The sequence below is a fragment of the Coregonus lavaretus genome, assembly GCF_964263955.1.
Source record: "Coregonus lavaretus genome assembly, chromosome: 15".
Classification (NCBI taxonomy): Eukaryota; Metazoa; Chordata; class Actinopteri; order Salmoniformes; family Salmonidae; genus Coregonus; species Coregonus lavaretus.
The window spans coordinates 47,736,518-47,762,670 of record NC_140002.1 but is presented as its reverse complement, the minus strand read 5'-3'; the positions used below and the strand labels follow the sequence as shown (position 1 = coordinate 47,762,670).

At 42.7% G+C, this 26,153-nt stretch overlaps 2 protein-coding genes across 2 annotated transcripts in view; both read left to right on the top strand.

Moving 5' to 3' along the window:
* The first annotated feature begins 5,795 nt into the window (after window positions 1-5,795).
* Window positions 5,796-16,945, top strand: arcn1a (archain 1a). The gene is made up of 10 exons (XM_084178741.1): window positions 5,796-5,959; window positions 10,217-10,480; window positions 10,817-10,996; window positions 11,193-11,404; window positions 11,611-11,772; window positions 12,012-12,177; window positions 12,411-12,558; window positions 14,739-14,847; window positions 15,003-15,207; window positions 15,412-16,945. Exons 1-10 carry the CDS (start codon window positions 5,957-5,959, stop codon window positions 15,499-15,501), a joined length of 1,539 nt encoding a protein of 512 aa, XP_084034867.1. The 5' UTR covers window positions 5,796-5,956; the 3' UTR covers window positions 15,502-16,945.
* Window positions 16,946-18,302: 1,357 nt separating this feature from the next.
* phldb1a (pleckstrin homology-like domain, family B, member 1a) overlaps window positions 18,303-26,153 on the top strand; it is a gene marked incomplete at both ends in the record, with an annotated part of 70,383 nt that continues 62,532 nt past the window's right edge. The window contains one exon of the mRNA XM_084177591.1: window positions 18,303-18,437. Coding sequence (XP_084033717.1) covers window positions 18,303-18,437 — 135 coding nt within the window. The remainder of the gene's footprint in view (window positions 18,438-26,153) is intronic.

Below are 26,153 nucleotides of genomic sequence, written 5' to 3'. Positions count from 1 at the left end.
TGTTAAACAAATCAAAATATATTTTATATTTTAGATTCTTCAACTAGCCACCCTTTGCCTTGATGACAGCTTTGCACACTCTTGCCATTCTCTCAATTCTAGTGTATATATATACATGCATAAAGTGAATTCGGAAAGTATTCAGACCCCTTGACTTTTTTCACATTTTGTTACGTTACAGCCTTAGTCTAAAATTGATAAAATTGTTTTTTCCCCTCATCAATCTACACACAATGCCCCATAAGGACAGGACAAAAACTGGTTTTTTGAAACATTTCCAAAATGGAAATATCACATTTACGTAAGTATTCAGACCCTTTACTCAGTACTTTTTTTAAGCACCTTTGGAAGCGATTACAGCCTCAAGTCTTCTTGGGTTTGACGCTACAAAAAGCTTGGCACACCTGTATTTGGGGAGTTTCTCCCATTCTTCTCTGCAGATCCTCTCAAGCGCTGTCAGGTTGGATGGGGAGCGTTGCTGCACAGCTATTTTCAGGTCTCTCCAGAGATGTTCGATCGGGTTCAAGTCTGGGCTCTGGCTGGGCCACTCAAGGACATTCAGAGACTTGTCCCAAAGCCACTCCTGCGTTGTCTTGGCTGTGTGCTTAGGGTCGTTGTCCTGTTGGAAGGTGAACCTTCACCCCAGTCTGAGGTCCTGAGTGCTCTGGAGCAGGTTTTCATCAAGGATCTCTCTGTACTTTACTCCGTTCATCTTTCCCTTGATCCTGACTATTCTCCCAGTCCCTGACGCTGAAAAAAATCCCCACAGCATGATGCTGCCACCACCATGCTTCACCGCAGGGATGGTGCCAGGTTTCCTCCAGACGTGACGCTTGGCATTCAGGCCAAAGAGTGCAATCTTGGTTTCAAGCGGGCTGTCATTTGCCTTACTGAGGAGTGGCTTCTGTCTGGCCACTCTACCAAGGCCTTTCTCCCCCAATTGCTCAATTTGGCCGGGCAGCCAGCTCTAGGAAGAGTCTTGGTGGTTCCAAACTTCTTCCATTTAAGAATGATGGAGGCCACTGTTGTTGGGGACCTTCAATGCTGCAGAAATGTTTTGGTACCCTTCCCCAGATCTGTGCCTCGACACAATCCTGTCTCGGAGCTATACAGACAATTCCAACAACCTCATGGCTTGGTTTTTGCTCTGACATGCACTGTCAACTGTGGGACCTTACATAGACAGGTGTGTGCCTTTCCAAATTACAGACTTTTTAAATACCTGTGGCGGGGGGGGGGGGGGGGGGGGGGGGGGGGGACGACAATTTAATCAACTTTAGAATAAGGCTGTATCGTAACAAAATGTTGAAAAAGTCAAGGGGTCTGAATACTTTCCAAAGGCACTGTATATACACTACTGGTCAAAAGTTTAAAACACCTACTCATTCTTGGGTCTTTCTGTATTTGTACTATTTTCTACATTGTAGAATAATAGTGAAGACATCAAAACTATGAAAGAACACATATGGAATCATGTGGTAACCAAAAGAGTGTTAAACAAATATAATATATTTGAGAATCGTCAAATAGCCACCCTTTGCCTTGATGACAGCTTTGCACACTCTTGGCATTCTCTCAACCAGCTTCATGAGATAGTCACCTGGAATGCATTTCAATTAACAGGTGTGCCTTCTTAAAAGTTAATTTGTGGAATTTCTTTCCTTCTTAATGCGTTTGAGCCAATCAGTTGTGTTGTGACAACCCTGCTGTATGCAGAAGATAGCCCTATTTGGTAAATGACCAAGTCCATATTATGGCAAGAACAGCTCAAATAAGCAAAGAGAAACGACAGTCCATCATTACTTTAAGACATGAAGGTCAGGCAATACGGAACACTTCAAGAACTTAGGAAGTTTCTTCAAGTGCAGTCGCAAAAACCATCAAGCGCTATGATGAAACTGGCTCTCATGAGGACTGCCGCAGGAATGGAAGACCCAGAGGTACCTCTGCTGCAGAGGATAAGTTCGTTAGAGTTACCAGCCTCAGAAATTGCAGCCCAAATAAATGCTTCACAGAGTTCAAGTAAGAGACACATCTCAACATTAACTGTTCAGAGGAGACTGTTTGAATCAGGCCTTCATGGTCGAATTGCTGCAAAGAAACCATTACTAAAGGACACCAATAAGAAGAGACTTGCTTTGGCCAAGAAACACAAGCAATGGACATTAGACCGTTGGAAATGTATCCTTTGGTCTGGAGTCCAAATTTGAGATTTTTGGTTCCAACCGCCGTGTCTTTGTGAGACGTAGGTGAACGGATGATCTCCGCATGTGTGGTTCGTGAAGCATGGAGGAGGAGGTGTGATGGTGTGGGGGGGCTTTGCTGGTGACACTGTCTGTGATTTATTTAGAATTCAAGGCACACTTAAACAGCATGGCTACCACAGCATTCTGCGTCTTTGTGAGACGCGGTGTGGGTGAACAGATGATCTCCGCATGTGTATTCCCCACCGTAAAGCATGATGGAGGAGGTGTTATGGTGTGTGGGTGCTTTGCTGGTGACACAGCATTCTGCAGCGATACGCCATCCCATCTGGTTTGGGCTTAGTGGGACTATCATTTGTTTTTCAACAGGACAATGACACCTTTTTTGGTTACTACATGATTCCATATGTGTTATTTCATAGTTTTGATGTCTTCACTATTATTCTACAATGTAGAAAATAGTAAAACATTTAAATTAAAACTTGAATGAGTAGGTGTTCTAAAACTTTTGACCGGTAGTGAATGTGTGTGATGGGATGTCTAGATGTTATGGAAAGTATGTGGATATAATATGTAGTATATCTGTAGAATACATAGGATAGAATAGTATATATACAGCAATAGCTGAATAGGATGGTATTGACAAGAATACAGTATATACATATGAAATGAGTAAAACAGTATGTAAACATTATTAAAGTGACCAGTGTTCCATTATTAAAGTGACCAGTGATTCCATGTCTATGTACATATGGCAGCAGCAATAGTATTTTTGTCCAGACAGCATCAGATACATGGTATACCCGTACTGAGACAGAGGGGCGCTGTTTCGCTCGATCGGATGCTTTATCTGATATTGATTCGTCTTTCTGTCGGCGCCCATCTCGGTCAAATAAATGATCAATATTTTAATATTTTATTTGGACGGGCAAGGAGGTATGGTAGGGCGGCCCAGGCCCCCTAAGGCCCGCCCATAATGCTGGCACTGGCCAGCTGTTTGCCAAGTGTGCTAAACTGAACCATGCAAACAAACCCTGCTGAAAAATAACATTACTCCAAAATTAATAACTGTAATGGTTCTAGTGACCACAAACACTATGCACGTTTATATAAATTGGTGTCTATTAATTGAGTAGCATTTAGAACACAGGTCAGCAGTTCAATCCGATTTCAACCAAAAACCAGATCACAACCAATATAAGAGGTATTTTTCATGACGTCAAAACGACGTAAAAAAAAACGGCAGTCAAGCATCGATCATCATCACCAGAATAAGACCCTCAATATTTATTGGAAAGCGGCATCAAGATCACAGTGCTTTTTCACCACCCTGTGAAGTTCATCATCATTTATTTCATCTGTAGACAGATAAACTGCATGCTTTACCGAGTCGTAGTGGGAGGACCACACACCATACCATCGCAACTCGCAGTTTACTTCGATATGATGGTTATTATATCAATATTTGCGAATAAAGGTATTTCCTCCATAATTTCTCACATAGCCTAATTAATTTTACTGACACAAAAAGATCCCACCATGTCAAACGAACAAATTATCTGTCGGCATTTATACAATTGTACCGAAACTACCTTCATCACAGCTGTCCTGATTTTTTTTTTATAAGGTATGACTTTACTCGCATAAAAACTGTGGAGGGAAATGTGGTTACAGTGATGCAGATGCACCTCCCCAGACTTCACTCCTCGACTTTCGTCTGCAGTCGGTTGCTTCAGCCTTACCACTCAAATGAGCCCAATGAACTACAGTAAGTAGACCAGACCATGGAGAATGATAAGAAGCTTTTAGTGGCCAAAAGGCCATATTAGCATGGGCAGCGCCATTGAGGACTTACACCATTTTAATGTAGTCAACTGGGTGGGAATGTTCCAATTTCATTGGCTGATCCCTCCTGGTGACCCTGTTGGAGTCATGTCCAACTGGGTAATCAGGAGGGATCAGCCAATCGTGAAGAAGAAAATGTACCCTTCGCTAAGCCACCCTTGGTTACTCTTGCAACCTCGGATAACATTTTCCCGGGAAGCCCAATTTCCAATTCAACCACTGGCGAAATCCCCTCACAATGATCTCAAACTGTGTTTCTAATACACAATGAAATTAAACACAGACTACTCCTTGCTAATCAGGAAACTCTTGGGTATGTTGTGGTGGACTGTCAATACAATTGCTTCACAGGAACCTGGTAAAATTATGTCTGAAGTGTAGCTAGCCACTGAATGGCTCTGAATTCACTGTCAGCATGCAGTCAAAGCTATAACCACTTTTGTCTAGAAGCACAGTTTCTACTGCTCCTACAGTTTTAATTCGGTACTGCAGTTTAACTGATGCCTGGCCCAGAAAAATACAATTTCCATAGACGGCCACATAGAGAAGTAAAATTAGAAAATTCCTAATATGACACATTTTTTTCCCCCAGCACTCACAGATGAAGATATTCTTTTTTTTTAAATCATCCAATGTCTTCCATGTTTTTGGATGACTTCGTCGCTGCTCACACTGCTCCCTGTACACACTGAGTGCTAGTGCGCATGTGATGTTGGTCCATATAAAACGGATGCAACCTGGATATAGAAGGTCCATGAATCAGCGTATGCGAACATGAGTAGATTACCGTGAAAACAACGGTCAGACATCTTGGACGCAGTCTCCAGTTCTTATAATAAAGAGCAATAGTAATGGAGTCTTTTTGTAGGCACTAACTCCGCTATGGTTCGTTGGACAAAACCTATGGGAAAATGAATGAAGTTCTTATACATTTTATTCTATGAGATAATCATCATTTAACATCACTTTTTGTGAATAGTGAAGCATTTATGTAATTAAAAAATGCACATAAAGCACAAAATTCATAAAGTTAATGTTTACTGACTGATATTATCTCATAGAAAAAAATACCTTATTTTCGGCGTTTATCCCAAAACCCTATTCTTTCCCCATTCATGTTCGCCATAGCCATGGCTGAACGAACTAGAGGTAACTCATTTCCGGGTTTTAGGACTACAAATTGGCGAGCTCTATTATACATCAGTGGACCAGACCCAGCTCCATTGGTGTCTATGGGAGAACCAACCCGTTAAGTAGACCGGAACTTACCATTTTTTAAAATGGTAAACGGCTTGAGAGGACTATCTTCACTTATCTACCATCTTTGACCCTATCTTCCACATGTTCATTTTTTCGTCGCTGCCTTTCTGGTCGTCACTAGTTACCACAGCCACAAAGTCATAAACCCCGCCCATTTATACACTTTCTCTTCCTACATTTACATTTTAGTCATTTAGCAGACGCTCTTATCCAGAGCGACTTACAGTTAGTGCATACATTTTCATACTGGCCCCCCGTGGGAATCGAACCCACAACCCTGGCGTTGCAAACGCCATGCTCTACCAACTGAGCTACACGGGACTTAAAATCAGATTTGAAACCTAACCTTAACCATAATCACACTGCTAACTTAAACTTAAAAGTAAGACTAAAAAGCGAATTTTTACGACATTAATCTTTACGACATAGCCAATTTGGACTTTGTGGCTGTGGTAACTAGTAATAACACATACCTTGCTGACGAGCTCTTTCCGGTGGAGACGTGGCTAGAGGTCCTTCCATATTGAGCCTGTAAGTTAAACAGACGCAAGTTTCACTCCGCATTAATATTATATTTTAGACACTAATACGTGGTATTATATTACGGAAACTGCACAAGGATTTGTAGCACAAGGGATAACAACAAAATGGTGAGTTATGAAATGTAATTGATCTACTGTATTTAGCAGCTAGCTAGCTGTCTTGTTCGGCTTGACTGTGAACATTGCAGTTGCAGATAGCTAACAATTTAGCTACAGTAGCTAGCAAGTTAACATTGATCATTTTGCTGCGTATGCAGGCAAATATACTTCCCTTAAGTATATATTGGGCCGTATATCATTAGCTAACGTTAGCTAGCTATCAATAGCGCTTTCATGCACCATCTCATCGATAAATGCCAGCTCAGCTAACGTCAGCTAGTTAGCGTTTACGTCTGTTTTGTAGCAGCAGGCCTCACTAGCTAGCTAACGTTAGCTATATTGGCTTTCAGCTAGTTAATTGTGAGTCATTTAACTGGTATTGGTTAGATGGCAAAGTTTACAACATAGCCACTCTATAAATGACTAGTGAAATGTCTAGATGTCATTCCCGGCCTAGCATGACTCGAGTTAAAATTGAGGATCCCAGCTTCTATACCAAGCTTGCCAATGTAATACCTGTGTGAGGCTACCCACAATAGTGGAATGGTCCATGCTATCCGGGAACCCTAGGACGTCCCTACCCCGTTGAAGTTAACATTTTAAAATGGGTAAGGGTTAGGTGGAACCACTACTTGGGCTTGAGGAGAGGAGGAATATGACAAGATCTCAGTCTAACGTCCAGGATCCTTCAATTCAAAGTCCGTCCCAACATTAGCCAGCTCTGCAAACGTTATGTCAAAAAACGTTCGGTACTTATTAAAATATGGAGTTTCGCAGAGCAACTTAAGTAATTACTGCCGTTACGCACGGTATGTACAAAAAAATATCTAAATACAAATAAAATCAATGATCTTTATGGAAACTGTACTGCTACCGAAGGTATCAAAAACAATAGATAATGCTAAAGAAGGTTGGAAAGTTATATATTTTAAAAGTATTACAATAATTAATTAATTTGACAAACCGTAAAAAAGAAACTGTTCAAATCCCACTGTGGATTTATTAGACTGCATAATTGCATTGGGGGCATACATATATGCACCTATGGAGTGTGCACCCATGAAACAGGGTATCAGCTATAGAACAACCAACATTGAACAGGAGCTCAGGCAGTATAAAATTTGAGGTGCTGGTTCTCTGCTCCGGTGGGCTCCTGCCCAAGTCAAGCACTGCTTCTTATCCCTTGCGCAAATAGCTTACAATTGTGTCTTTCCCGAGCTCACTGGCGCTGAAACTCTGAGGGCCCAGAATATTTTATACAATGTGGCAAGTTCGCTAGCGCAAGCTTCTGGTTGGACCCAAGTTAATAGTTGATACAATGCTTCAAGTTCCTTGCAGATAGCCAATATGATTAATAGGCTAGATTTATTTATCAGTATATTTTCTAAGCCTGCAGGCTGCAATGTTTTTATTTGTTGGCTTTATGTAGGCTATTTTTACATGGTTGGCAATGGCAATAGAAGTTACTTTTGATCATTTTCAACAAGCCATGAGGTCGAAGGAATTGTCCGTAGAGCTTCGAGACATGATTGTGTCAAGGCACAGATCTGGGGAAGGGTACCAAGACATTTCTGCAGCATTGAAGGTCCCGAAGAACACAATGGCCTCCATCATTCTTAAATGGAAGAATTTTAGAACCACCAAGACTCTTCCTAGAGCTGGCCGCCCGGCCACACTGAGCAATCGGTGGAGAAGGGCCTTGGTCAGGGAGCTGACCAAGAACCCAATGGTCACTCTGACAGAGCTCCAGAGTTCCTCTGTGGAGATGGCAGAACCTTCCAGAAGGACAACCATCTCTGCAGCACTCCACCAATCAGGCCTTTATGGTAGAGTGGGCAGACGGAAGCCACTCCTCAGTAAAAGGCACATGACAGCCCGCTTGTAGTTTGCCAAAAGGCACCTAAAGGACTCTGACCATGAGAAACAAGATTCTCTGGTCTAATGAAACCAAGATTGAAGTCTTTGGCCTGAATGCCAAGCATCACTTCTGGAGGAAACCAGGCACCGCTCATAACCTGGCCAATACCATCCCTACGGTGAAGCATGGTGGTGGCAGCATCAGGATTGGAGGGAAAGATGAACGGAGCAAAGTACAGAGATCCTTGATGAAAACCTGCTCCAGAGCACTCAGGACCTCAGACTGGGGAGAAGGTTCACCTTCCAACAGGACAATGACCCTAAGCACACAGCCAAGACAACGCAGGAGTGGCTTCGGGGCAAGTCTCAATGTCCTTGAGTGGCCCAGCCAGAGCCCGGACTTGAACCCGATCGAACATCTCTGGAGAGACCTGAAAATAGCTGTGCTGCGACGCTCCCCATCCAACCTGACAGAGCTTGAGAGGATCTGCAGAGAAGAATGGGAGAAACTCCCCAAATACAGTTGTGACAAGCTTGTAGCGTCATACCCAAGAAGACTTGAGGCTGTAATGGCTGCCAAAGGTGCTTCAACAAAGTACTGTAAAGGGTCTGAATACTTACAGTATGTAAATGTGATATTTCAGTGTTTTGGAAAAAGTCAAGGGGTCTGATTACTTTACGAATGCACTATACTTCCAGTTGATTTGGGCATCCAATGTATGGGACATTGCAACTCAGATGCTAGTCAGCAGGGGCGAACTGGGACCAGAATGCGGCCCTGGCATTTCTTTTTCTTTGAGGTCCCGACACCGCCCTGTTTTTTTTTTTAGTTGAGGCCCCCATTTATTAGTCAGATAATGATTATAGGCCCATTAGGCTAAACATGGGCCAGTACACCCCTGCTAGTCAGCCTGCAAAGTTAACACTTCTAAGATAAGACTAAACTAGAATTTGTGGGCTTGCTTCAGGTGAATAAAAATATTTGTAGCCTACCATTGCCATTTGATCTTTGATATATTAAATTAGTGAATTATTTCAAAAGGCATAAAACGTGTTTGCTTTTAATGTTGCAATGTTATACATCAAGGGTGGTCAACCATCCTCCAGGAAAGCTAATGGGTGTGCAGGCTTTTATTCCAGTCCCCCTCTAACAAACTACATTCTAGAAATTAGCTGCTCAACCAGACCTTGATAAACTTGCTCTGATGTGTTTGAGCACTCCCAGTAGGGTTGACCATGTGTTTTATTCAGTTGCCTAACAGGTATTCTACTTTGGGGGGGGTTAAGTGCCTTGCACAACAACAGGAGATGGTACATGGGATCAGAGAGCATCCTCCCAGTGTCAATACCACAGTACGCTTAATTTTCTATACGTACAGAGAGACGCCGCTAATGGTTGGTCATGGAAGTTTGGGAGAAGTCATGGAAAAGTCATGAAATTCCATCTGTCAAAATGTGTATGAATCCTGATAGAAGCAACACTCCAGCATGTCACGCCTGTATGGAAGGACATCATATATGCACTGCTGTTAGTTTGAGAATATAAAATAACATCTATTAAATGTAAATGGGTCCAACGGAACATGATTTGTGATCACGGATGCTTATGAAACTAGTGTTTTTTTTGTTGTAATTTTCTGTGATCGGGATAATGTTCTTTCAGGACAATTCGAAACAACTCAGTTGGCTAGTTCAGCTATCTGTCAAGCAATGGACGGATTGTAACTTGATCCTACTACTACGATTGGATATAGGGAGGCTGTAACTCCGATCCCTTTCACATCTCCTCACATCTCTCTCCATCGCTCACATCACTTGGTGCTGTTTACTGCCACTATGAGCACTAGCTCAATTGCGATGACATAGTATCGAACAAAGAGAGCGAGTGTAGGAAAAAAGCTGCAATGACGATGCACGTTCTGTCTGAATGACTCATCTGTCCGTAGTTTGAGAAGTGAGAACGCACGCGCTCGCTGATCTACAGCTTCCTTGGTCCATAAACATGCAAGAAGATTCTTGGGTAGCTAAACCTATTGCCAACCTTTTTTTATTTAGGTATTACAATCATTTAATCCGACATCAACTGTCAATTTATGGATACGATTGCAGCTAGTCAGATCAGCACACCAGTAAATGACTAACGTTAGACCCCAAGTCAGATTGCTCGTTGCCGAAAATGGTGCATGTTCATAATGATAACCAGCTAACGTTAGCAGGCTGCTTTGGCTATTGTCTATCTGATATCTTAGCACCATGTTTATCTAGCCAGCTAGCTAGCATAGTAGCTAAGGTGTTCCTAATATTTTGTACACTCAGTGTATATTGTAATATTAGCTGAATAGGAGCAACACTTGAATATGTTGGACTCACTCATTGCTATTCTGTAACTACGGCCTCCTCTTGTCCCAGGTGCTGTTGGCAGCAGCGGTGTGCACCAAGGCGGGCAAGGCCATCGTGTCGCGGCAGTTTGTGGAGATGACCCGGACGCGCGTGGAGGGCCTGCTGGCCGCCTTCCCCAAGCTGATGAACACGGGCAAGCAGCACACGTTTGTGGAGACTGAGAGCGTGCGCTATGTGTACCAGCCCCTGGAGAAGCTCTACATGGTGCTCGTCACCACTAAGAACAGCAACATCCTAGAGGACCTGGAGACACTACGTCTCTTCTCACGTGTGGTACGACACGAGGGGACCCCAAAAAAATCTCCACATACCCTCACAGATGCCCTGCTCACACACACATACCCTCACAAATATCCTTAGTCACCCACCCACAGACTCACACGGTCTCACCCACACATACTTCTAGGAGCGGCAGAGGACACCCATTATGTAAACAGTTTGTTAAGCGTAGCTCAAACAGTGTTTTCAAGTTGAAAGTAGCGTGAACCATATTTTTCAGTTTGGCAGAGCCTAAACAATGTGTGCCACTGAGTAAAAGTATCAGTAGGGATAATTTATGTGAAGAATAGAGCATTGATGACTAAGTGACCAAATCTATTACTCCTTTAGATCCCAGAGTACTGTCGGGTGCTGGAGGAAGGGGAGATCTCAGACCACTGTTTCGACCTGATCTTTGCCTTTGATGAGATCGTGGCGCTGGGCTACAGGGAGAACGTCAACCTGGCCCAGATCAGAACATTCACTGAGATGGACTCTCACGAGGAGAAGGTGTTCCGCGCCGTCCGAGAGGTGAAAGGAGAGCAGCAGCAGAACTAATGAACAGATTGCCATTACATTATTACTGAGTCTAACAGCAGTCTGAATGAAGGGGAGCAGCAGAACTGAACACCATTACATTATTATTGTAATATAGCTGAATTACTAAATCCAACACTAGTCTGAAAGAAAGGGTTTTTGGTTTTCCTTTGTTTTCTCGCCATCTCAGACCCAGGAGCGAGAGGCTAAGGCAGAGATGAGGAGAAAGGCTAAGGAGCTGCAGCAGGCCAGGCGGGACGCGGACCGCTCAGGGAAGAAGTCTCCAGGGTTCTCCGGAGGGTTCGGCAGCACAGGCAGCATGTCCAGCAGCAGCAACGCTACCATCATCACAGACACCCTCATGGAGCCAGAGAAACCCAAGGCCTCACCTGTCCCTGCTAGGTACTACCCTCGGTAGATTAGGGTTTTGAGATGTTTTGATTGTTGTGGTGAATGTATCCTGTGTTTTATTTGTGAGATGTATTTATTAGTATATTTGTTGGTTTTTTTAGGCTCAATGGAATTTGTGAAACTTGTTTTGTCAGAATGTATTTTTAATACTGTAGAAAGTTAGGCCTATGCCTCATGAGTTATGTATTCATCCACAGGGCTAGTGGTCCCAGTAAGGCCCTGAAGCTGAGTGCCAGAGGGAAGGAGGTAGATGACTTTGTGGACAAGCTCAAGTCCGAGGGACAAGTCATCATGCCCAGCTCAGGGAAGAGGCCCTCCGAGGCATCCAAAGCCCTGCCTCCACCAGTTAACACAGAGAGGTGGGTTTACCAGGTTCTATATTATATCCCACTGATTACAGGCAGCGTGTTTGAGGAATCAGTTTGCGCAAGGCGAGGCGCAGAATCGCTAATCTTGATCCCATAATGAGGAGTTATTTGGGATGCAAAGTGATTGTAGATCAGTGATTCTGCACAGTCCCGACTGCAATGTAGTTAGACTCAAACACCTGCAGGTTAATATGTCCAACTGTCTCTAACCTCTGCCCTCTGGTTCCCAGTGTGCACCTGCGTTGTGAGGAGAAAATCAGCCTGACCTGTGGGAGAGACGGAGGGCTACAGAACCTGGAGGTCCTGGGCATGATCACCCTCCGAGTGGCCGATGACAAGAACGGACGCATTCGCCTCACCATCAACAACGGAGATAAGAAGGGAGTCCAGCTGCAGGTAGGTTCCAAACAAATACATCATTGGTTCCAAAGGGGGAAAGGTTCACCACATCACCACGACAGTTATACATGTCAAGGCATTCATGGATTTGGGCTGTATAAATCAAGGTTCAAAATGGCCGCAGTTAGTTGTATTTGCTTTCGGTGCAGCATGAGCACGGTTCCACGTTTTATGCCATGGGAACTTTAACAATGTGTTTTATCGTTTTTCTCCCTCCCTGCTCTGTCCAGACCCACCCCAACGTGGATAAGAAGATGTTCACCACAGACTCCGTGCTGGGCCTGAAGAACCCAGACAAGTCCTTCCCTCTGAACAATGACGTGGGCGTGCTCAAGTGGAGGCTACAGACCACAGATGACACCCTCATACCACTAACGAGTCAGTAGACTTTACTAGAGTATTACGTGTTTCTATACTAGTGTATTTCCTCAGTGTTTCTCTCTCTGGAGAGCTGGAATACAATGTTCCAAGCATTCCAACTATAGTGTTCCAAGCATTCTAATAGGTTGTTATTAATAAAACGTCACAAGGTGCAGAGTGTTCGATTTGCCTGCTGGGGGGCAAGGAGAACCCCAGCTCTGCTAAAACCATGCCGTTTTCAAGGGATTGTTAAATAAATGTTAACTATTTGGTTGTAATATCATCACCTCTTGAAGAGCATAGTCATAACTACAGATTTCTGATTATTCCATGCAAAACAATTGCGCACAATTAGCTCTATCAGAGTTATACAGCAAGTAACTGCATGCTTTTCGTGAGCAGTAAACATCAATTAATCATGTAATTTCAGATACGTGAGGGTAGCCTCATGACATCTCTCCACCATTAATTGGATATTTGAGTGATAAAAAACTATACCTGTCAAGTATGAGTGGTTTATGTAAATGTACCATCCTTTATGGGCTCTGCCTGTCAAGCAGCAGAAGGGAGCATTTGCCGACGTACTGTTAGCTGATGATGTGTACTTTGCAAGCTACCGGTAGAAAGGGAGGACTTGCCGAAGTAAAGCTCTTTCCAAAAGCCTAATCTCTGATGAAGCAAGCTGACACGCTGTTTGCTTAGCTAGCTAGCTAACTACATGCTAAATGGATAGGCTACCCTCACGTACCTTAAAATACATGATCAATTGATGTTTGCTGATCATGAAAAGCATGCAGTTCTTGCTGTATAACTCTGATGATGGAGCTAAATGTATAATAATCGGAAATGTGTAGTTCTGATTATGCTCTTCAAGAAGTGGCATGTTTTAAAGTGAAACTGACAGCGTTTTAACTACTTTGCAGATATGAAACAAACAGACACTCATAATATTAGTCAAATATCAAATTCCCAGTTTATGCTTCAAAACCAACTTTAAGAGGTTTCAAAAATAGGTTCTATTTGACTCAAAATTCCATGACGTACAGTAAGGCATTGTTGGTAGAATAGATGGATGCCGTTCAATACATAATTAATACAATTCACCAATACATTTCTTGGTAGTCAAAAAAATATTGCTATCAGGTTGTAAATCACAGCTGGCCTGATACATTGTTTGCTGCCGCCACCCTATCGCGATGCACTGTTTCAATGACTCAATTTGAACAGAAACGGACAACTGTAACTAAGACTGGGAATGTCAATACAATCAAACTAGTAAGGGCAATGATCACAAGTCAATCATAACCTGACTAATAGGCTAGCGCACGTGTCAAACACAAGGCCTGCGGGCCAAATGGTACACTCAAACGAGTATAAATGAGTCAACAGTTGAGTCATCTACTTCATGACATTATAGCCTGATGGGCTTGCATCGGGGAATTCAATTGCGCTGCTGTCCTGTGTTGCGTTTACAGCGCGCAGCGGAGGGAAAGTGTACCACATGCCACAGTACTAGCTAGTCTACTGAAATGTTGCAGTCTGGCTTCGGTTTTTAAAGCTTGACAAAAAAAATAAGATTATTTATATTTTTTGGTTAAATATGTTAAAATGCTATATACAGCATCCTATGTACCAGTCAAGTTTGGACACACCTACTCATTCAAGGGTTTTTCTTTATTTTTACTATTTTCTACATTGTAGAATAATAGTGAAGACATCTAAACTATGAAATGACACATGGAATCATGTAGTAACCAAAAAAGTGTTAAAACAAATCAAAAATATATTTTAGATTTAAGATTCTTCAAATAGCCACCCTTTGCTTTGACAGCTTTGCACACTCTTGGCATTCTCTCAACCAGCTTCATGAGGAATGCTTTTCCAACAGTCTTTGTTCGGTTTTATTTACTGCAGTGTCTATTAATTGTCCAAATGAACAGCTGCTTTCCCACTCTATATTGCTATAGAATTTTCCAAAATGCCTTACTATATGTAATTCCCAAACATTCTATGAATTTATGAAAATGTGAAAATAACAATTTCTAAGTGCTTGCTTGTCAGAATGTAAAAAAATAAAATAAAGTGACATCTTCCTGGGGGTGTATATGGACAGATTTGAATAAGATTTCATGTTGCAAAAAATACTGTCAGTTCCACTTTAAGCATTCTAACTGTTGTGTTCTTCTACTTCTCCCCAGTAAACTGCTGGCCCTCTGAGAGTGCCACTGGCTGTGATGTCAACATAGAGTATGAGCTTCAGGAAGAAGCACTTGAACTGAATGATGTAGTCATCTCTATTCCCATCCCGTAAGTAAACCACTCTGAAGCACCTCAGATCCCATTTCTCATTTTATCCTTTCCTTTCTATACAATGGATTCCATATTAATTTCTAATACTATGGTCTTAGACACTGTTGCAGTCTGTCATCTGAGTTTAATTTCATATCTATCTGTCCCTGCAGGTCAGGTGTGGGTGCGCCTGTGATTGGTGACCTGGACGGAGAGTATCGCCATGACAGCCGGCGGAATGTTCTTGAGTGGTGTTTACCCGTGGTGGACTTCAACAACAAGACAGGAAGTCTGGAGTTCAGCATGGCAGGCCAGCCCAATGATTTCTTCCCTGTCAACGTCTCCTTCGTCTCCAAAGGAAACTACTGCGACATAACTGTCAGTCTTATTTATATTATGATTCACTTTTATTTCACCAGGCGAGTCAGTTAAAAACAAATTCTTGTTTACAATGACGGCCTGTAAGTCTCTACACGCTCTGACTGGCTTTAGCAGTTTGTGAGACCATGTAGATGTACATCTATTGTATTAACCTAATATTTCCATTGTGACGGTGTATAATGACTCCTGTTACCCCTCTAGGTGGCCAAAGTGTCCCAGGTAGATGGAGAGGTTCCAGTGAGGTTCTCCTCAGAGACATCGTTCCTGGTCGACAAGTATGAAATACTGTAATATATTCACATACAGTACTACCAACCAACACCACGATGACAAGATCGGTGGATTGACATATGAAAAAACAAAACAAAATGAAAGTGAGAAGTGGACTTGAAACCCTTTTCAAAAAGAAAAACCCTTCGCACCATGGCTTGGCTTGCCAGCATTTGGTGTCTTTGTACCTTTTTACCAGAAATCTATCAACTGATCGACCTATAGCTGTATGTAAAAAGAACCGCTCAATGCACCTGCAAGATGGAATGGTAAAGTCAAACGGGACAAGGTTGGGTAACTGTATCAGGGTTAGGTTGGGTGGACCTGGGGGGGTGATGACATCTGGGGTGGGCTATGTGAATGACACTCATTGGCCCAGTATGTATCAAATCCTTTGACAGACAGAATCTGTGAACTATCGGCTAATAGTTTTACAGATAAGTCGTAATCATGTACAGAAATACACTCTTGATACACATACTCCAATACAAACAGGCTTGCGGTCCATAGTATAACACTACAACCACTCTTTGCTTTAGCCAGAAGAACCACACATTGTGATTGGTACTGAACTGACCTAAATATTAGCTAAAATGATTGAGGTTACATGTTTTATAGTTTAGCTTCGCTCGCATTTGAAAGACCTCGTTATTTAAGAATTTATTTTTTATGACACTGCTCTGTCTACAGGTTAGTTAATATATGATGTATAATGGCATATTTGTTTGTGATATGCTATCAAATCAAATGCCTGGAGTAGTTCAATGCTGAAAAAAGTTGGTTTTGTACCATACCAGTACAACTCAAGCACTGTAGTTGTTTGCATTTTTTGCAATGGAGGGAGCTCATTCAAAGAAAAAGTCCTGTCTGAGATTTGGACTGTTATAATAAATCTGTTTATCAAATGGAAATTATCAATCCGAGAACCATAACCCTCTAACGCTCCAAACATCAAACCTTTATATGCCATTTATCAGATGCTTTTATCTTAATCAATTTACAGTACAGTGAGTGCATACATAGTATAACGTACGTAACCCCAACGGGAATCGAACCCACGACCCATGCTCTTACTAACTGTGCCACAGGAGAACCCTGTCCATCACCACCACCCACAGTCCAACCGCCAACCAGCCCTGTTGCAACAAGCCCCCATGGTTATGTATGAATGAATGTCAGGGCTCTTCTCTTGTTTCAGAGTGTGTCTATATAAATGGCCATATTCACCTTGACTGTGCTAATGATATACAATTGAGAGAGGGAAAAGTTAAATAATATTTGTATTGTTGTTGGATTTTTTTTTCTTCGTTATTCTGAATTGTGTGTGATTCAGATTGTTGGTCGATGGGGAGATTGGAGGTAAATAAGTGAATCAGACTTTTGTAACCCTATAGAATAATGATCATGGGTAATTAACATTCCAATGTAAACATTAAAAAGATTAAAGTGTATTATAAACCCTGAAGATGATCCTATAATGAAATATTTTCAGAATGAATGATGTGCTTTACCAAGGTCAGTTGTGTCATCATTTCTATAAGCAGTCTTGTCTAGTGACGGCATGCAAAACATGGTTTCCACAATCAAAGTATGTTTGAGTACTGATAGATGTGGTACTATGTTCTGTGGTTACTAGAGTAGTAACAGCGTGTGAAAAAAGGTTTTACATTATTTGATATGGCATGGATGTACAGGTCACAGGTGGAATACAAGACCAGAGTTTAACATAATCTGTTGGTTTGATCCAAATGTCTGATGTTCTGATTTCTTCCATGCACTCAATGCTTCCAATAATCCCAGTCATGGTATGTAAGTGTTAAACCTTTTTGAGGTGAAGCTTTGAGAAAACTGTTCTGTCCCTGTCTACTATTCAGTAGGGTAACACTGTAGCAGAACGCTGCACAAAACAAACAAAAAAGTATTTGTATTGGGCAAGTTCCGGTAGTACCTCCCGGTTTCAATCCATTTCTAAACGTTTTCTCCCTACTGAACAGGTGGTCCCATGAGCTCAACCCACCTCCATAGAGGATATTCGGGCCATGTCACTAGAGCAACTGGATGATCCTTCAACAAGTTCTGATTGAATCTGGGGGGAAAAAAACATTATTTTGCTTTTATTCCATCCTTTAATGTCATAAGAACATTTTATAAAGGGATTTCAGTGGCAGAGAATGCATGTCGGAATTATCTGTTTTTTACTGCTCTGTACTTGAGGGTGGAGTGAGAGAGTGTGTGTGTGTGTGTGGGGAGGAGAGAAAGTAAGGGATTAATGATTCAGCTTCCCTGACCCGCTTTCGTAGCGTGTGTGATGGAGACATAAGATCAGGAATATGTGGAGAGTTGAAAACAGTCAGGAGGATTGGAGGGTGGTTGAGTTTAATGCATATAGCTAAATCATAAAGGAGGATATTACAACTGTAATGAGAGAAAGGCAGACGTATTATAGCTAGGGAATGTTTGCCATGTGCCACACACACTAATGCATGGAATTAGTGTCTGGAGGAGGTTAGAGAGGCAGCAACTTCCTTATTTGGGGTAGAGTGCGTGGGACGAGAGAGCGGGTGTGTCGCAGTTTGGAAATGAATGGACGTACAGTTCAGTGCTGTTTGGTGTGGGACGGACAGTGTCTCAGAGAGAGAGGTAGCCACAACCTTAGAGGTCTCTCCTGGAACAAAGTGTTATCTGTTATTAGTTCTGAGGAAGAAGCTGTTTCTTTTGGACTATTGCCTTCTTCTTCTGTAGTTCTTATTGTGGCTGGGGTGTGATAGTCCTGGAGTGAACCTGCATACATGTAAGGAAAACTAAAGGGGAGACACCTGGGGATGTATTGTGATTCTCAGTGGGATGATGGCACACAGACAGGGATGATGAGTATCCCAGGATACTGCAGTGACAGAGGGGAGGCTTTCTCCTCACACCCAGCACCCAGACTAAAGTTCAAGAGGGTCAGATTCAAGGTAAGTTATTCGTTTTTATCTGGCAACTGGTAACGTATGCAATGCCTATGATGTTTTTTATGTAACTGATCACACAAACATTGTGTTTTATTGGGTATAAACAGTAAAATATATGTTTAATTTAGATGTGCTAGATACACTGATGTGCAGATGTATCTACTAGTAGGCATACTTTTAAAAAATTAAAAGCACATTGAGAATTTCTTCCTGATATTTTTATTAATTTATCTTAGGTTTATTCCCACATCTTGGTACATATGCAGAAACATAGTGTCATTAGACAGTATTCCACATTTTGTTGTGTTACAGACTGAATTTAAAATGGATTAAATTGAGATTTTCTTGTCACCGGCCTACACATAATACCCCATAATGTCAAAATGGAATTATATATTTTTTACATTTTTACAAATTAATAAAAAAAATGAAAGCTCAAATGTGTTGTGTCAGTAAGTATTCAACCCCTTTGTTATGGCAAGCCTAAATAAGTTCAGGACTAAAAATGTGCTTCACAAGTCACATAGGTTGCATGGACTCTGTGTGCAATAATAGTGTTTAACGTGATTTTTGAATGACTACCTAATCTTTGTACCCCAAACATACAATTATCTGCAAGGTCCCTCAGTCGAACAGTACATTTCAAACAGATTCGTCCACAAAGACCAGGCAGGTTTTCCAATGCCTCGCAAAGAAGGGCACCTATTGGTAGATGGGTAAAAATAAATAAGCAGACATTGAATGTCCCTTTGAGCATGGTGAAGTTATTCATTACACTTTGGATGGTGTATCAATACACCAAGTCACTACAAAGATAGAGGCGTCCTTCCTAACTCAGTTGCCGGAGAGGATGGAAACCGCTCAGGGATTTCACCACGAGGCCAATGGTGACTTTAAAACAGTTACAGAGTTTAATGGCTGTGATAGGAGAAAACTGAGGATGGATTAACAACATTTTAGTTACTCCACAATACTAACCTAATTGACAGAGTGAAAAGAAGGAAGCCTGTACAGAATATAAATATTCCAAAACATGCATCCTGTTTACAGCAAGGCACTAAAGTAATACTGCAAAAAACATGTGGTAAAGCAATTACTTTTTGTCCTGAATATATACGTGGCGTTGGTGGATGGAGCGAGACATGATGTCCCAGATGTGCTCAATTGGATTCAGGTCTGGGGAACGGGTGGGCCAGTCCATAGCATCAATGCCTTCCTCTTGCAGGAACTGCTGACACACTCCAGCCACATGAGGTCTAGCATTGTCTTGCATTAGGAGGAACCCAGGGCCAACCGCACCAGCATATGGTCTCACAAGGGGTCTGAGGATCTCATCTCGGTACCTAATGGCAGTCAGGCTACCTCTGGCGAGCACATGGAGGGCTGTGCGGCCCCCCAAAGAAATGCCACCCCACACCATGACTGACCCACTGCCAAACCGGTCATGCTGGAGGATGTTGCAGGCAGCAGAACGTTCTCCACGGCGTCTCCAGACTCTGTCACATCTGTCACATGTGCTCAGTGTGAACCTGCTTTCATCTGTGAAGAGCACAGGGCGCCAGTGGCGAATTTGCCAATCTTGGTGTTCTCTGGCAAATGCCAAACGTCCTGCACAGTGTTGGACTGTAAGCACAACCCCCACCTGTGGACGTCGGGCCCTCATACCACCCTTATGGAGTCTGTTTCTGACCGTTTGAGCAGACACATGCACATTTGTGGCCTGCTGGAGGTCATTTTGCAGGGCTCTGGCAGTGCTCCTCCTGCTCCTCCTTGCACAAAGGCGGAGGTAGCAGTCCTGCTGCTGGGTTGTTGCCCTCCTACGGCCTCCTCCACGTCTCCTGATGTACTGGCCTGTCTCCTGGTAGCGCCTCCATGCTCTGGACACTACGCTGACAGACACAGCAAACCTTCTTGCCACAGCTCGCATTGATGTGCCATCCTGGATGAGCTGCACTACCTGAGCCACTTGTGTGGGTTGTAGACTCCGTCTCATGCTACCACTAGAGTGAAAGCACCGCCAGCATTCAAAAGTGACCAAAACATCAGCCAGGAAGCATATGAACTGAGAAGTGGTCTGTGGTCACCACCTGCAAAACCAGTCCTTTATTGGGGGTGTCTTGCTAATTGCCTATAATTTCCACCTGTTGTCTATTCCATTTGCACAACAGCATGTGAAATGTATTGTCAGTGTTGCTTCCTAAGTGGACAGTTTGATTTCACAGAAGTGTGATTGACTTGGAGTTACATTGTGTTGTTTAAGTGTTCCCTTAATTTTTTTGAGCAGTGTATTTCTGTATTTCATTTTCAAACATTTCTAAAAACATGTTTTGACTTTGTCATTATGGGGTATTGTGTGTAGATGGGTGAGAAAAAAACTATTTAATCAATTTGGAATTCAGGCTGTAAAACAACAAAATGTGCAATAAGTGAAAATGCAGTGTCATACAATAGAAAACACAAGTAAAAAGATATGATCAGCCTAACTTTATGGAAAGTGCATCATCAGTAAATCACAAGTCATAAACAATGAATTAGCATACCACAAAATCAATAAATATGCATATCAAATGTATTAGGTGATAGAGAGTGTAATTTGCATAGTTTGAGAGCCCTAGCCAGAAAGACCTCTGGTGTATTGCGGCTTGTTGCAATAGAAGATGATTGCCTTGAACTCCTCAGATCATACTGTCTCTGTGTAAGGGTTGGAAACTTGTGCAGTGGGACTTGTGTGGTCTGCTCTACAGAGATGGGAGTGAGTTGTAGGGAGTGCCAATGATGCGGCAGAAGAACTTGAAGTTCTGCTACAAACGTCATTGTCTCAGTCTCTTGGTCTTCATTCGTAATGATTAAGAGTTGCATTATAAGATACAGTCTGTTCAGCATCAGCTGTGTCCCCTTCATAACAGGTCTTTGTCATCATTGCCTTCACTGCCCTGTACGGTGTACTCTCCAGCATGTACTTTCCAGTCCTCTCAGCTCAGGTATGCACGATGCCTTTCTTAGAAACCTTAGCCGGCCATAAGGAATGAATGAGTATACAGGGGAGATATTTTTCCTGACATGGATGTGACGTTCTTCTCTTGAGCCAGCGAAGTCCATTAAGTTCAAGAGGTCCATAAAGAGCCCATTTATATGGTATTTACTTCCCCCTTCACTGGCTCTGGGTTCATCCCTCATTCCCCCTAGTCTACATAACAGACAGGGATGAGAAATAAGCATACAATATATAAGGTATAGCTACAGAATGGTTCAGCAACGGGGAGTATATATTTAGAGCAGTTTGGATATTAGGGTGCGTTTACACAGGCAGCCCAATTCGGATCTTTTGCTACTACATGGTCTTTTGACCAATTAGATCAGATCTTTTGCCAATAATTGGACAATAGATCAGAATTGGGCTGCCTGTGTAAATGCAGCCTTAGTGAACTTGAACCTGTTCTCAGTTTGAAGCCTTATTGGCAGAGGGACTGCACTTCATTGTCTTAGCCGCAAGGGGGCACTAGTATAACATTTATCCCAGCATACCCTCGCTCCTGTATGTCGTTCTGAAGTCCATCAAGAAACCAGTCAGACCATCAGATGTCAGTCACACAAATATTGTGATGCATTGATGGTTTTTATCAGTCCTATGCTTTAAAATTGATGAATGAATGAGTGTGCTCCTTCAGTCACTGAACAGTGGTGCCAAGGGCAACATCTTTGATAAATCTTGGTCTGTTGGTTCCCACCGGTCATATGCTGTTGGTTAAATCCACTCCTCTGTGGATGGACTGGACCCCCTCCCTCCCTCCCCCCTTCCCTTGTACCCCTTTCCTACCCAATGTAGTGCCAATTAGCCCTCTGTGAATTGCTGGAAAATTCCAATCACCTTAGAACAGCTCCCCCCTCCATTAGCCTGCCTCTCTTTCGTGTTCTTTAATGAGAGCTTTCATCTAATTCTTCCCTGTGGCCGCACACTGGAAGTTAGGGAGCTGAACTTCGACTGCATGGGAAAGGAGGTAATGGGCTTCCTGCTCTTATAATACAATATAACTTTATTGTCCATTTGTGACCTTACTCCATCCATTAAGACTCAGGGGGAGACTGCAGTGTTTCCTGGGAAATTTAGTATTGTGATGTGTGGCTAGTTATGGTGATCATTTTGGTATCAGACAATGGAGTTTCCTATGGTGCATTTTGAGACACTTTCTCCCATTCCTTGTTTTGGGATGATAACCGGTGGGCTATGTATCCATTTATGATGCAGGGTGTTGTGCTGGGTATTGCAGTAGTGACTACATATTGTTAGAACTCCTAGCTACTAGAATAACTGCTGCTGTCTACAGCTCGTTCACATAGACTATTCACATCACTTCAAAAACACTTCAGACTACATGCTGGGACACTTGCTGTAACTCATCCAAAGTTTAACTTCTCTCATGTCTGTCTGGGTTATAAACCACATGGGTATTGAGTGTTGATTGTCAGCTACATTTCCCTGCCACCAATAACAATAATTATCTGTAATTAATTGCTGTCTGTGAGTGGAATATGTTTATTTATTTACAATTCACCCCCAGATTTAGTAATTTAGTATACCCCACGCACATTAAAGACATAGGCGGGCGGAAAGGCCCATAACCCAGTAGGAGGGGTAGAGGGTGGGGATGTTTGCGTGTGCGTTGGGGTGTTTTATTTGTGGCAAAACCAGCATGACGCACCAAAGAACTGAACCAAACCCAGGACAGCAGGAACCAATTACGACGTCCTAGACAACGTGTCCAAGAGAAACAGCAGTCTGCAATTTCCATCTCTGAGGGAAAAATGTGAAAATATCCACTGGCTAGGTTAACTGTTATTTCCATACTGGCGTTCTCTCCAATGCTGTCTAAATTTAAGAGCACACCGTTTCTCATTCACATATGTCACAAAGTGATTTTATTAACCTTTCCATCATTGTTTTCGTACTCTTTCGGGGTTATTCTGGTTGTGTAGTGGTTATGGTTTAGCCTCAGGATAGCAAACCAGTAATGTAAGCTCGCGGGATCAGGTGGCTCGCGAGGCTAGTTATGGTTGGTGCTTTTGTAAATTATGTTTCCTTTTCCGATATTACCATATACCTTCATTCCTAAATTGGAGAACCTGTCGAACATCTCAAATTAACCCTGATTATAACAAACGAGGTGCACATTGCTGTATTGTTTTAGTCATTGGGAGAAACCCATGACTATATGACTCTCAAACCCTATGATGGCACAAATGAAACTGTCTTATCTGAGTGTGTCAGTGTGTTGTCTCATCCTCAGTTAAATGTCTCTCTCTCTCTCTGGTCCAGGGGTCCGAACAAGTGGGCTGACGCTCAGCTACAGAATAAATGACAGCCTTGTGTAATCTGAGAGAGAGAGAGAGAGAGAGAGAGAGAGAGAGAGAGAGAGAGAGAGAGAGAGAGGATGGATGCAAATGGTAAAAAAAGAAAAGATGGACAGGGAGGGAAAGAGAGAGAGTGGGTGTAAGAAAAGGGAGGGAGAGAGAGAGGGTGGGAGCAGAGAGAGAGATATGTAAAGAGGCTGGCTGTCTCTTTCCCATCCTCCGTCTCTGTCAGTCTGTACAATGTGTTTGCCTTAATCGCTAACCACTTTAAGAATGTGTGAACTAAAGTGAAGACTTCACTGGAGAGACAGCATACCAAAAACATCCTCAGGATACATCTCCCTAAGGATATCACCAGCTAGGACATTTCTCTTCTCTCTCTCTCTCATGCAATATGGGAATCATGCCTTGTCTCTGAAAAGTCTTGGATTTGAAAGTTTCTGTGACTAAACACTCTTCTGAGACCAGGTAATTCTATTTTTATTCTATTTGCTGTGTTTGTGTATGAAGGTGTTAAATGTACACTGAATGTACAGAACATTAGGAACACCTTCCTAATATTGAGTTGCACCCCCTTTTGCCCTCAGAACAGCCTCAATTCGTCAGGGCATGGACTCTGCAAGGTGTCGAAAGCATTCCACAGGGATGCTGGCCCATGTTGACTCCAATGTTTCCCACAGTTGTGTCAAGTTCTCTGGATGTCCTTTGGGTGGTGGACCATTCTTGATAGACAAGGGAAACTGTTGCGCGTGAAAAACCCAGCAGCGTTGCAGTTCTTGACACACTCAAACCGGTGCGCCTGGCACCTACTACCACACTTACATATTTTGTCTTGCCCATTCACCCTCTGAATGGCACACACACAATCCATATCTCAATTGTCTCAAGGCTTAAAAATCCTTCTTTAACCTGTCTCCTCCCCTTCAGCTACACTGATTGAAGTGGATTTAACAGTTGACATCAATAAGATATCATAGCTTTCACCTGGTCAGTCTATGTCATGGAAAGTTTTGTACACTCAGTGTATATGTGACACACAGTGCAACCTGCCTTTTAGTGCTTGTAAATATCAGAAGGGTATTTTTCCCATTGGGTTGCTGTCCTACAGCAGAATGAGTTTTTGAAAGACTGCACACTGCATTTCATTTCTCTCAGAGTGAGATTGCGGAAAAATATAAATTCAGAGAGGGAAAGTTTTAGGGGAAAATATGGAAATGGAAAAACAGGGGAGAAATGTCATATTTACTCATCACTGGAAACAAGTAGTAGCCTATCCATGACCATGCATACTTTTGGTCACAGTCACACATAGGATATAAATGGAGATACTAGACAGCACACCATACTAATATTGCAGTGTGTAATGCAGAGGCAGCAGAGCTGGGATAGAGGGGTGGCTTTGTCTGCCCTCAAGCTGAAGGATAATGGGTCTATTGTACCAGTGTGTGTCAGGGGTCCTAGTCTCACATGGCCCACTTATTCCTGCACTGTGTGTGTGTGTGTCTGTGTGTGTGTCTGTGTGTGTGTCTGTGTGTGTGTGTCTGTCTGTCTGTCTGTCTGTCTGTCTGTCTGTCTGTCTGTCTGTCTGTCTGTCTGTCTGTCTGTCTGTCTGTCTGTCTGTCTGTCTGTCTGTCTGTCTGTCTGTCTGTCTGTCTGTCTGTCTGTCTGTCTGTCTGTCTGTCTGTCTGTCTGTCTGTCTGTCTGTCTGTCTGTCTGTGTGTGTGTGTGTGTGTGTGTGTGTGTGTGTGTGTGTGTGTGTGTGTGTGTGTGTGTGTGTGTGTGTGTGTGTGTGTGTGTGTGTGTGTGGGTGTGGGTGTGGGTGTGGGTGTGTGTGTGGGTGTGTGTGCTGACCATCACAGTAGGACTAGACCACAGAGCTCCATCAATTGAGCTCTCATATTTATAATTGTGGAAGATCGACCAGGAATGTCTGGTGGCATTGACATTTATGAAACTCTGTATGCTCAGATCAGATGTACGGTGCGATTATAGTATGAGTGCCATGTTTGTGCTAGTTAAAGTTACACACGTGCACTATAATAGCTAAGAAACACAGCTGTTGAACTCCCATGGCCGGATATTGGTGGAGGACTAGAGAGCACAGGTGTAAGCCAAAGCGATTCTGGGCCAAACCCAGCAGGTTCAGTGAATGGAGGCTTTCATGTGTGGGAGATCAGGCTGCTTCAGAGGCTCAGAGGCACTTCGGTAATTTGCTGCAGCTTTGCATTCTTGTATCAATTGTTTCTCAGACTGCAGTGGAAGAAATGAGTGTGTAACGTTATCATAGTAACATGCTGAAAAAGAAGTACTTGTCTTTCTGAACTGTTGTGCTCCCACTTCTTCAGTCATTGGGACAGAATGACTATTTGT

Coding starts and splice junctions, on each gene's coding strand:
- arcn1a (XM_084178741.1), top strand. Junction 10,997..11,192: donor TGTTCCGCGCCGTCCGAGAG/GTGAAAGGAGAG, acceptor TCGCCATCTCAG/ACCCAGGAGCGAGAGGCTAA. Junction 12,559..14,738: donor CACCCTCATACCACTAACGA/GTCAGTAGACTT, acceptor ACTTCTCCCCAG/TAAACTGCTGGCCCTCTGAG.